Below are 12,798 nucleotides of genomic sequence, written 5' to 3'. Positions count from 1 at the left end.
GCCTCTGATCACAAAAATCATTAGCTGAGTTAGACTGCAAAATGAAAATTCAGTTCTTACTCCCAGTCTACTGGGGCCTGACAAAGGCTCCAGACTGACATTTCCCCCCCCCCCCCACACACACACAATTTTAGTGCAATGAAGAGGATGGAATATCAAACTTCTCTGTGAAACATATTATAAAGAGTTATGACATGCCTAATCAGTTTCTTTTATATTTGATTTGCAACATACTGTAGAAAGACTGCAAACCCCAGCAAAAAGAATTCACAGTCCTGCCTCATGTATCACTTTGGACTTGGAAGGCAGGCTGGGCATTCAGAGGTGTGACTAGATCCTATTGTCCAGCTCTGTGGTGAATGGCAGCTTGAAGGAGCGTCCATCCCAAGTTCTTACTGCCAAGCTTGAGCTAAGTCACTGATTATGAGGAACAGTCATCGCTGTTAGCTCTTCAAGTTTAAAGGATAAAACCCTTGACCAAGGTGGGAGAAACGAGATCTATTCCCATCCAGCTTTGACAATCACCTCCTGTGTATGTGTTGGAGAGACACTTAGCCTCTCTGGTCTAGTAAGGTGGGGATTGTAGCACATACTTTGTCTTCTCATAGGAATGAGATCAGTGTCGTATCTAGTACACGTTCTCCCACACATTATGGGCTCAAAAAAAGCCTCATTAATTGACGAAAAGAATTAGTGCATTAATTAATACTCTCTTCTTATTTTTCAAAGCATTTGACATACAAGGATAAGGTTTATGCTTACTAATGATCCTTATTAATAAAACTAAAGTCAGCATTACTCTTCAACACCAGAGGGACTTACTTTACCATCGAAATACTCCTTTAAAGTTGGGAGAGAGCAGTGAAACCCAATTAGAAATACAGTCACTCCTGAGACTTCACCACCTGATGACTCTTACTCCACATGCCCAGCCCTACTTCTGTAGTGAGCTAAGTGGCAAATCCATGTTTCTGATCACCTAGTTCCACCTAGCTGCCACACAAGCGTCTCTAATTTACAAGTCCAACCCAAACTTAATTCAACTTCTTTCCCCCTAAACCACTTTTCCTTTTGGATTTACAATCCCAGATACCAAGAGCACAATCCACTCAATTTCTCAAGTAAGGAAGCTTAGTATCTCACTGGCACTCTTTAATCAGTCATCAAATCTTGATCAGTCTGCCTTATCAGTGTACCATCATTCATTCAAGTATTTTAAAAAAATATTTATTTATTTTGGCTGCATCGGGTCTTAGTTGCGGCATGGGGTATCTTCGTTGGGGCACTCGGGATCTTTTGTTGCGGCGCGTGGGCTTCTCTCCAGTTGTAGCATGCAGCTTTTCTTTCTCCAGTTGTGGCATGCAGGCTCCAGAGCATGTGGGCTCTGTAGTTTGCGACATGTGGGCTCTCTCGTTGAGGCGCGCGAGCCCAATAGTTGTGGCGTGTGGGCTTAGTTGCCCTGGGGCGTGTGGGATCTTGGTTCCCCGACCAGGGATCGAACCCGGGTCTCCTGCATTGGAAGGCGGATTCTTTACCACTAGACCACCAGGGAAGCCCCTCATTCAAGTATTGACTGATATGTTTCAGACAAAATGCAAAGAACTGGGAATACAAGAAGACAAGATCCCTGCCCTCTTGGGGCTTGCATTCTGGTGGGGTGGTCAGACTCACAGATACAGGAAAAGCCAATAAGCAAAATAAGTTTACAGAGTTGTAATTGATACAAAGGAAACCAACAGAGAGTGAGCTGCTTTAGATGGAAGAGGGGGCACATTTTGTCTGTACGAGGAACTAAAGGGTGGCCAAGGTGGTTGGATCACAGTGCACTGATAGGAGAATGGAGTAAGATGAAGTTGGAGAGATTTGCAGGGCGCTGATCATGTAAAGCAATAAAGTAAGGGAATTGATATATATTTAAGACTTTGGGAAGCCAGTGAAGAGGTTTAAGTTATGGAGTCATGTGGTCTGAGTTGGGAGTTCATATCCCTCTGGCTTCTTTGTGGAGAAGTTGGGAGCAGGAGATCAGCTAAGAGGCTGTGTTCGTCCTTCAGGTCAGAGATGATGATGGGTTAGACCAGGCTGGTGGCAGTGCAGGAACAGCAAAGCCTTGCCTCTTTTCCATCACCAATTTACTGAATTATTTTAGGATACTTCTATCACATTTTGACTTTCATAATAACCCTCCTGACATGCCTCTAGGTTTATATGCTCCTAATCTGTCCTCCACACTGCCTGGCAGCTAGATTTGGCCACTCTTCTGCTCAGAGATCCCAACTCACCCCCCATTGTCCTACAGAGGCTCTCAAAAAGAGGTGAAGGATGTTGCATAATTACCCAGGAGCAATTTCAAATACTGTTGACCAGGTGTCACCCTATACACAGGGTTATACTCTCTGGGCAACTTGAATGTGTATTTTTTAATGAGTTCTCCAAGAGATATAGATAATCTGCTCTCTTATTTTCTCCATCATGCCAGGAACAGTGGCGTATAAAATGCAACTTAGCTAAACACAAGATCTGTCCAGAAAGGCCATGATTGGCGTACCCTCCATTCACAGTCAACATCTCACCATATCCTGTTATGTCTTTTATTTATTTTCTTCCCTCAACTCTGAAGGAGAGGAAATAGCCTGATGCATTGTCTGGGGAGGTGGGTGGGCATAGAGGTAAATAGCTGATTACAGGGCAAAAGGATAGATATTTTGGAAAGGGTTGGAAAGCCTGAAACACATCAGGAAACAAGACATTCTGCAAGCTTGAGAAACTAGCACAGGGTCTACAAAATAAGATTTTGATGAGTGAATGAAGGAGTGAATGAATGATGATTGAAACAATACCTACTACTGAAGGACAAGAATAACAAAGCAGAGTCCTTTCTTTAGCTGAATCCAGGTCATAAAGCAGTGATTACTTTATATTGAAATAAGGAAGGACCACTTAAACTAAGATTGCTTTTAAGGTAATATGTTCCAAATGAAAAAAGGACTCCACTAGTCGGGAAAGACGTTTTATTCCCAAGCTTCTAAGAGGGGTCTACAAACAATAGAGGCTTAAAGTAAAAAAGAGAAGATAAAAAGGAAAAAAATAAAAATAAAAACAAGTATTTTTAACTATTGAAAAGTAGACAGCTCTTTTTAAAAAAAAATTAAACATAAAAAATGTGAAACTGTAGTTGTCAAATCTAATCCAAATACATTCCTAGAAAAAAGGATCATCCACGGTGACAGGCTTACTTACAGCTGTATATTTGTTTAAGTGCTATTCATTTTCTTTTTTTTTTTAAATTAATTTATTTTTGGCTGCGTTGGGTCTTTGTTACTGCATGCAGGCTTTCTCTAGTTGCGGCGAGGGGGGGCTACTCTTACTTGTGGTGTGCGGGTTTCTCATTGTGGTGACTTCTCTTGTTGCGGAGCACAGGCTCTAGGCACGCAGGCTTCAGTAATTGTGGCTCACGGGCTTAGTTGCTGCGCGGCATGTGGGATCTTCCCGAACCAGGGCTCGAACCCCTGTCCCCTGCATTGGCAGGCAGATTCTTAGTCACCGCGCCACCAGAGAAGCCCCAGTGCTATTCATTTTTTCCTTTTGAGTTATTTCTTCACTTCAAATTCAACTGGAGATCTGTGCAAATCTAGCAAAATATTCTTTGGATTACAAAAACCATATAAAAAATGAACAAAACCTGCAATTATGGAAGTCTTGAGAGTGTGCAATCCTTCACTGAAATGAAAGATTCCAAAGTGACATTGTCCACAGAATTTATTCCGTTGAAGTGTTCAGACAATTTGATTTAAATGCAAAGGAATATGGAAGTGAGCACTTCATCAAAACATTTCTCTTTGTATGCATTTTGACTGAGTCATAAAAATAGTATGTAGCAGGATATCAAGAAATTGCTTGAAACAAACTCCCACAATAAAGTTAAAAAATAAAAGAAGATAATCTAAAAATTATCTGCAATCCAAGAGAAAGTGTGTGCCCTCTGTCTAGGGGAAAGAGGAAAAGCACTTACAGCATAGCATAACCTGTATGTTCTTTCCCCGAGTATTGCTATGTTTTGACCTTTGGCCCTATGGAGCAGGTGAAGTGTCCTTCACAGAAGTCCCAACCCCCAGGCAAGATGGGACTGCAGGAGACTGCAGGCATACTCACAGATCAAATGGCATTGACCCTCAGAAGCCACCATGGTCCCTGTCCTCATTCTGAGCTTATGGCCCAAAGCATATTTTAAAACAAGGTTTGGAAATGAATTGCTCTTTCTTTGACCAAACTTTAGAATGCCACATTGTTTTAAGAGGAGTTAAAATTATAAAAGGAAAAATAAGCAGTTTCAACTGGCAGAGTCATTATGATAGCCTGGCAAGATCAAAGTAAGGAAAAATAGAATAACATTGGAGGTCTGATCTGATAACTACACGTGGCAAATGTATATTTTTGACTCTTCACCCCCCCAACCCTCAAATGCTCGGTATGGGGCATAAAATCTACGTCTTGAATTTCAGAGTTCTGATAGTTTCATTCCCTCATGGGCTCATTTCTCATAACCATCAAATTACTGATACACAAGATAAAGGCATTTTATATAACAAGTATTGCAAAATCATAGACTGACCTAGATCTTTAGCATCCTTCTTTTATAGAAGATGCATGTGAAGAGAAGTCAGGAAGCTAACACCGAGAATGTACAAAAAAGCTTTACACAATGCTACAGAATCTTGTCTGAAAAAACATATGTAAAACATATTTGATTTTAAATAAACAATAAAAGAGCAGACTACAACAGATCATAAATAGAGTTATTAAAAGATCACAAATATCTTAAATTAGAATTATAAATGGGTCATTAGAAATAATTTTTTTCAATGTTAAGAATCAAACCCAGAATTAAAAAAGAATCTTTTTTTATTTCAAAGGTTGCTTCTTATATTGAAGCTCATATTAAAGCAACAGTACAATGTTCATAAAATATAAGTGTGATGCCGTAACATTTCTTACATGTCAGAATACTGATATTTGTATGTATACTAAAATAAGAACTTTAAAATTGTACAAATAGATACATTAAAAATGACATAGAAATAGGGCGCCTCTCACTGAAACAAGACAGTTATATCTGGCACGTATTAGTTTAAGATGAAAGTAGAAGCAAAAAGATTTACAAGAATCAGCAGTAACAAGATTGATACTCAAGAGACATAATTGTACATTGTATTGTACATACATTGTATGGGTTTAAGCTGGCTGAATATTATATATTTCAAGTTTAAAAATGCACTACATATAGAGTGTCCATAGTTTAAGGCGAAATTACAGCTCAGAACTGTTGTCCTTTCTAATTTTGTGGAAGCTTCTTTGACAAATTTTTTAAAAAAAGAAGAAAAAAAGACTTAGATGTTCATAACACATAAACAATTTCCCTTCATTGTGAGTTCACCGTTAGACTTCCCCTTCTCTTAAATATTTTGTATGCCAAGTGGTTTTCCTCTAGCCAAGTTGATAAACTTCAATATTTGCCTTTTTTGAGAGAAAAGGTACTTCACAGTATTTACCACTTTGATGTCCTTGCAGTTTTATTAAATGTATCCTCTCTGTAAAACTTTGCTTGTTTTAAATGCGCCTTTCCTTGATTTAAAAAAATACCTGTTTACATATCTTCTAGATTCTTCAGAACACCAGACACAGTTCTTAAGGCCAAATTTGTATCGTTATTGTTAAGAGTCGTCATCAAACGTGTCTTTGGAACCGTACAAGTCCGCTAGTTTCTTAAATCGAGGTCCCCAGTTCTGTAGGTAGTCATAGTCCAAGTCTGAATCTGTGGTGGCCGACTCTAAGGAGCTCAGGGAGCCCGCCACGGAGCCCCTGCCTTCGTAACCATAGATTTGGATGGAGTCATAAGGAGGGGCGGTCGGGTCATTATCCGCCTCCTGTATTCTTGTGTTGATGAAGTCATCCACATCCACACTGTTGGGTGCTGGCCGGAGCCCAGGTCGAGGCATGTACTGATATTCAGGTTTTATGTCTTTGCGAGGGATAAATCCATTGATACCGTCAGGGTTCTGGAGGGTGGCGATATCAAAGGCTTCTGTGTCTTCTTCCCCACCCCCCTCATCATCATAGGTAATGATGTTCTCACGGACATCTTCTTCCTCGAAGACAATGAGGGGTTCTTTCTTTTGCCTTCTCAGTGTCACAAACAACACTACGATGACTACAGGGAAAAAAAAAAAAAGAAAGGAAGCATAGGTTAAGCCCAGTCTTCTGGGTTCTTTTCCCAGGGAAACTCTGCTTACCTTAAAGCATGGTGTACACATGCTTCAGAACTGGGACCAGTCTATGAAATGAGAGCTTTACCTGGAATCCCCAAAGATGTGCAAAGTTGCCCTCCACCTGGCTCTTCATCTGCAAAATGCTTCCAGGAAAATATTATATCCAAACAAACTGGCAAGTTGCAATTATTTTGAGTTTTTACAAATGAATCCGACACTATTTGGAAGTCATCTTCAGAAGAATTAGGAAGATTCTAAATATGTCTGTCTGCAGCCTCTTAAAAGTGGGTTATGCCTGTTTCTTTCTGCAAAGGAAGACAGCTGCCTCTCCAAAGTTTACAAATGAGGACATTCAGAGACTTGAGGTCCTAACTTTCTACAGGAGGTGCTGAGCCCCTGCCCAGAGTTCTGAGGTGGGGTCAGCATTGACCTTTACTCTACCTTTATAAGAAATCTTATCATAAGCATGGCTAGACTCTCTTCACACCACTGTATAGAAGAGGGGTAGTTTATAAAGATCCCTAAGAGACAAATGACAAATCTTCTCTATTTATCTGAACACAGGGAAACAGCGTCAGCTGAAACTCCAGATAAAACCACTGTAACTGTCTCTTCCCTGAGAGAGGGGATTCCACTAAACTCAGGTCATCTAGGATGAATAAGCAAAGTTGCTTATAAGGAAAGCTCTGACACTGTTTCATTCTCTATCAACCCCCCCACCTCCCCACAATGTTCCATTGGAACACTCGCCCGCACACTCAGCAAGATTGAAGAAAATGTTTGTGGCTGAATTTGGCAAGTGACTTGAGAGCCCCTCTGGGTCCGCCATCACTCTGAGATGCAGGGATGAGGGTCTGCACTTGACCAGACTGTGAACGGCTTCCAGTGCTCACCAGGCAGTGTCTTTCCCGTGTGCCTTCTTTAACAGCACCTTCACCAGGACCACTCTTTTTCACTTTCTTTGCTTGGCTGACTCTTTATCTTTCATCACAAAAATCCTTCCTGATATCCCATTCTGATACCAGACAGGGCTATTGGTATCCACTCTGTGTACCCACCTGGCCATCACCATGACTCGTGTCACACTGTTCACACATCTGCCTCCACCACTAGATTATGAACTTCTCAGAGCTTTTCTGTTCCCTGCTCCCTCTGCTTGGACTATCCATCCATCCCAGTCCCTTTCCCCAGCTGGAAAGCTCTTTCAGCATCTGATAAGTACGTTACATCCTCCAGGAAGTTGTCTCTGACCTGCCCAGTCAATGACAGGTACTTTCTCCTCTTGTGCCCCCACTGCCTTAGGTTCGTGTCTTTATCATGGTGCTCACCATGTGCCTCTGCAATTTATCTGCTCATGCCTATTTTCCTCAATAGACTATGAACTTTTTGATCACTGAGATCTTGTATGATTCTTCTCTTTATCCCCCAGGGCTGAACACAGGGCCTGGTACCCAGAAAATACTCATTAACTATTGGTTGAACTAAACTTGCTGGCTCTTCCCTATGTATCAGGGACACATTAATTCATTCAGTGAAGAACTAACCATCATGAAACAAGTATAAATTTGATGTCAGACATACTTAGATTTGAATCCTGATCTTTTTGTCATACACGAGTTCTAAGACTTTGGGACAACTGATCTAATCTTCCTGAGGCCCGGCACTGGTAGATGTTACCTGCATCAGCACATTCCTGCTATTACAGAGTAAACCACAGATGGGACCATGTGCAGAAGAGGGGCACCTAACTCAGCAGGCAAGTGCAGGAAAAGCTGCTCTGGGGTCCCCATGAGCTGACGCATGCACCCAGATATTACATATGACATCTAGAGGAGGAGCCCAGGTCCAGCTTCAGCCAGGCCAGTCTTCATCCAGTTCCTTGAGTCCTTCATAGACCGTCTTTGACATCACGATTATTCTTTCTACCGCTAACTCTTCTCACTCCTCTTGTAAGGCACACCATTGTTCATATACTAGGTCTCTGCCTAAATTCCTCTCCTGCAAAATCTCTGATGTCCAACCCCGTCCCCTGCTGATGCCCCAGATGTCTTCTGCTACGCAGTCCTGTGATGCCCGGCATTTGCTCATCACAACCATCCCCCAACTCGGCTCTAATGCTTGTTAAGTTGCCTGTTCCCCCGCCGTACCCTAAAATACACGAGCAAGCAGGAACCACCTCTTTTTTTTCTCAAATTGCCTCCACGGTATATAGTACAATTCCTGGTAACTTGAGAAATATATGTGTTTCAAGGATGGGCATCTGGTTGAAAGACCCTTCCTACAGGTGACCTGGGAGGTCCCTTACCCAGGAGAATGACGATGCAGGCAAGGATGGCGATCAGCGCCCCGGTGCTCAGGCCGGCGTTCAGGATGTAGGCCTCTGCGTTGCAGGACAGCAGTGCCCCGTTCACATCACACCCACAGACCTTGATGGTGAGGGTGTTGGTGCTACTCATGGGAGGGATTCCGCCATCACTGATCACGATGGGCAGGAGGTACAAATCCTGCTTCTGCCGACTGAACCCTCCGCGCCGGGCATACACCCCTGCGGTGTTGTCTGTTGGAAGAGGGGAGACAAGGTGTACTCGCAGAGCAAGACCACGGAATCACAGACTTCACATTTTTGCGTTCAGCTTGGCTGATCTGAATGTGCTTTTCTCACCACGAAGGCTACAACCAGAATCCTCCCCACTTGTTCTTTAATCTAGACATCTATAGAAGCCGCAGTCATTTGGCATGACAAGGATCCCTGAGTTTTGTCCCATCTCGAAACGAAACGTAGAAATCAGCTCTTTTTTATTTCGTCGATATAAATGCCTTCAGTGGCCGGGTAACCACACCATTTTCTGTTTGGGTGTTGTCCCTTTCCTCAAATACAAGAAAGTATGGGCTTCAATCACACACTCTATGTTAATGTACGATAAAATTAAATATATAGGCGAGTGTGAGAAAAAACACACAAGACCCTTCTTTTTCATGTTTGCACTTTCCCTACTTCATGACAAGCCTTTGGCCAGTTTTTGTTAGTTTTTTGAGAGATTTCTAATCCACCCTCAAATCTTGCCCAAACTATGAACCCACCTATAAGTCCTAAAGGAAAATATCACCTTTAAAGTGGAAATATTTTATAAACCCAGCAGCAGGTTTACAGTTTCTCTGAAATTCAGCCACCCAGATAAACATGTCACTCCTGCTTAAAAAGATGACGTTTTCTCTGCTGCTCACACAACACAGCCCACATCTGCGCGGTGGATCACCAGATAGTTCCCTGATCTAGATTTTACCTTGCCTTCCAGGCTCGTGCCTGCCCCTTCCCACACGCCCCAGTTCAGCCTGCTGTGCAGAACTCATGTCTGTTCCCCAGCACACTACACTCTTTGTACGCCTTGGCTTTGACCCTCTGCTTTAATGCCCCCCAAAGCCGTTCCTTTGATCATGACAAGTGAGCTTCTCAAGCCTCAAAACTGAATCCAAAAGTCACTTTCTGGGAGCCCTTTCTAGACCTCTCCCCTCTTCTCCTTTGTGACCCATCCTACTGTACGTTCCTACAGAAATCAGCCTCCCACTCTTCTGTCATTATTTGGTGGCATAACTACTTGGGTCTCTCCTAGACTGTGAACTTCTAGAGAGTAGGGGCTTTTATCTGATTCATCTCAGTCTCTCCAGTGCTGGACACACAGCAGACATTCAATAAATATTTGTTGAACAAATGTCGTAACCTTGTTCTGGGAAAAGTTTCACCCAAGTTCCAGATGTTGGTTTTCATGTATTTCCCAATCGTTTGTAACCTATTCCCCCAAATGCTTCCTCATCGTGTTTTCTGCATATCTGTACCAGCCAAAAAGAATTTTTCCAGGCCATATGCTCTGCGTTTGGAAAACATCACTATTATAAAACTGTGGAAGTTTTGAATATACTCCATCAAATTACACACACACACACACACACACACACACACACACACACACACACACATCCTCAATATGGCACACATTTTTTTGTGTGAGTTAGGAATCAGTAATTTATAGCAATAAGAATGTTATGACCAACATGATGGCCCAATAGCCAGCATGCTTTGAATGGATTGACAGGACCATGAATTAGCTCTTGTGGTAGGAAAAATTATCTTAGAATCTAAAAATTGAATTCATATATTTTAGGTTAAAGGAAATGTAACATATTCTCTGTGAGATAAAAAATATATACAAATGGCAGATTCAGTCTCATTTAGGACTGAGCAGATATTCTGAGTATTGCAGAAGGTAAGGTGGGTGTACCTGCTGGCTTTTGGGAAGACTTATTAATGACGGATCCTCTGCCCTTTGCTGCCAATCTCTCAATAAAAACAGGGCAGAACAGCTAGCCCTCATTTCTGTATTTTCTGAAGTTTGTGTGATTGGCATATATTGCTCTTACCACTGGAGGAAAATTATATATACTATGAAAAATCATGAAAAAATAAAAATAAGCTGGTCAAATAGAATGTTAACATTCAGTTTCCTGACCATGCTTTCCTCTTCTAGGCTATAACATTGTTGTATGCTTAACAAATACAAAAAAATTACATATCTACATAATTAATTCAAATGTTATTTTTTCCGTCTCATAAATTTCTTTTGAATTCAAGTAAGACTTTCACAAATTAAATGTTAAAATATCTACCACATTTTAATGATCTGAAATGGCACAAATGCCGTCATCAATAAAAATGAGTATGAAAAATTTACGAAGAAAAGCAAATTAATTGCTCGGTCAGATATACTTCTCTGATACAAATGACATCCCCAAGAGGGCATTCACTTAGTTTATCTATTGGGTCCCACCCTGTTACCCATGGTGTAGTTTGGAGGGAATGTGACCTGAGTGTTTTTATTTTTTTAAACCTGTGGAAGCCATAATTTAAAATCTATTTTTCAATGTGCCATCCATGCAAGACTGTACCTCCGGATCATAGCAGGCTGGCTTACACATGAAGGTAATTGAAAATCAAACACTAATGGAAAACATGTTTCTGAGCAGGACACCAGCCTGCGAGTTCAAGATGTTTCACATTCTGAACAGCTGAGTCCTCTCAGACACACTGTAACTATGAAATGGAAGCTCATCAAAGTACCCGGCTGACTGAACCATTTACTGTCTCTGAGTGATTCATCAGTAGAATCTCGAGAACTTTTAAAAAATGTCTTCTAGTCACACATGTTTCACATATGGATTTTAAGATTAGTTTGAGAGGTGGAAGATAAATGGAGTGAAGGTCTCTTCCGGGGCATATTCTAAATCCATGCTTTAGAATGAGTCACTTGTCCTGTCAGAGCCTCACTTGTTCATCTTTAAAATGAGGACACTGGTTGATATCAAGCATGCCTCACGGGGTTGCTTTTGGAACCAAATAATATAATAAAAGCCCATGGTTGTCCTCTGGGCTTTGCTTCCAGAGGGCTCAGGAATCATTCTACCAGAAAACCTAGCACCAGTATTGAGATCCTCCAGGGATGGTGAACTGGTGAAGGGTAGATATGGTTAGACAAGAAACATGTCTAACCAGACTAGTTTGGAACTTAGGTGGTTACTGTGGCACTTAGGTGGTTGCTGTGGCATGAATGCATAAAATATCCCCCCTCTAGATCTAAGTGGCCCCAGCACCAATGGGGGGATTAGATTTTCTGGGGGAGGGCCATATCAGAGGAGACAGTGCCATGTTCTCTGATAGTCTTTCTTGTGGTCCACTCTGATCACTGATCTTTTACTAACAAAAAGAGCCACTATGGGCAGGGACTCCATGAAAATCAACTCTAGAAAAACAAATGGAAAAAGAAACAAACAGTAATAAAAAACCCCTCTAGGAAATCAATTTTGCATCTTAAGTTTGGCTACAGATTCTCTCATCTCAGTTATTTCAATTAGCCAGCTACTCCCTATCTATCTTTGAGAGGGTCCCCCTACTTTGGACATACATATTTCTGAGGTTTATCAGTGACCCAAGAAAAAATAAGAGCTTCTGTGAGGACACATTTTTAGGGAAGTGTCAGATTGGCTCCATGGTTAATAAGATGAGGCAGAAAATGACAAATGTTGTATGGATTTTTAAATTTCCCTCAAGAGATTTCTCAGATCCTTCTCCTTTATAAAGCTTCCAAAGAGCAAATCTCTCAGTATTTGGGGTCAGACAGACCTGGGTTTGAATCTCGACTCTTCTACATATCCAATTGCCTGACTTTTAGACATGTTAGGTAAATGTCTTGATTTGCTGTATTCTCATCCAGAAAACTAATAATTTTTAGGGTTATATCTGATTCCATTCATAAAGGTACTTAGCATAGTGCCAGGCTGTCGGAGATGCTCAGTAAATACTAATTCTTTTCTGGAAGCTCTCCTCTTGGTGCAGTGGACTAATGAGGAAGAGAAACATATTGACAAAGAGAGGAAAGTGAATTCTTGGAAATGTCATCGCAGTTTTGAATGCAATTGCCTACATAGAAGGGCTCATCATCCAGAGGTAGGAAGATAGTTCATGCTCTTCAATCCTGGGTGATAT

The 12,798-nt window shown here is 41.4% G+C and overlaps 1 protein-coding gene across 2 annotated transcripts in view; it reads right to left on the bottom strand.

Annotated features, from left to right (window-relative positions):
• Positions 1 to 4,881: 4,881 nt before the first annotated feature.
• Positions 4,882 to 12,798, bottom strand: part of CDH11 (cadherin 11) — a 143,880-nt gene continuing 135,963 nt past the window's right edge. For both annotated transcript variants that reach the window (XM_068529016.1, XM_068529015.1), the window contains 2 exons: positions 8,569 to 8,820; positions 4,882 to 6,205 (listed from right to left, as the gene is read on the bottom strand). In XM_068529016.1, coding sequence (XP_068385117.1) covers positions 5,709 to 6,205; positions 8,569 to 8,820 — 749 coding nt within the window. In that variant the 3' untranslated portion in view covers positions 4,882 to 5,708. The remainder of the gene's footprint in view (positions 6,206 to 8,568; positions 8,821 to 12,798) is intronic.

Source organism: Eschrichtius robustus, chromosome 19 (genome assembly GCF_028021215.1).
Source record: "Eschrichtius robustus isolate mEscRob2 chromosome 19, mEscRob2.pri, whole genome shotgun sequence".
In the NCBI taxonomy this organism is placed as follows: Eukaryota; Metazoa; Chordata; class Mammalia; order Artiodactyla; family Eschrichtiidae; genus Eschrichtius; species Eschrichtius robustus.
Note: the sequence above shows the minus strand (reverse complement) of the source record. Positions and strands in the feature narration are given on the sequence as shown.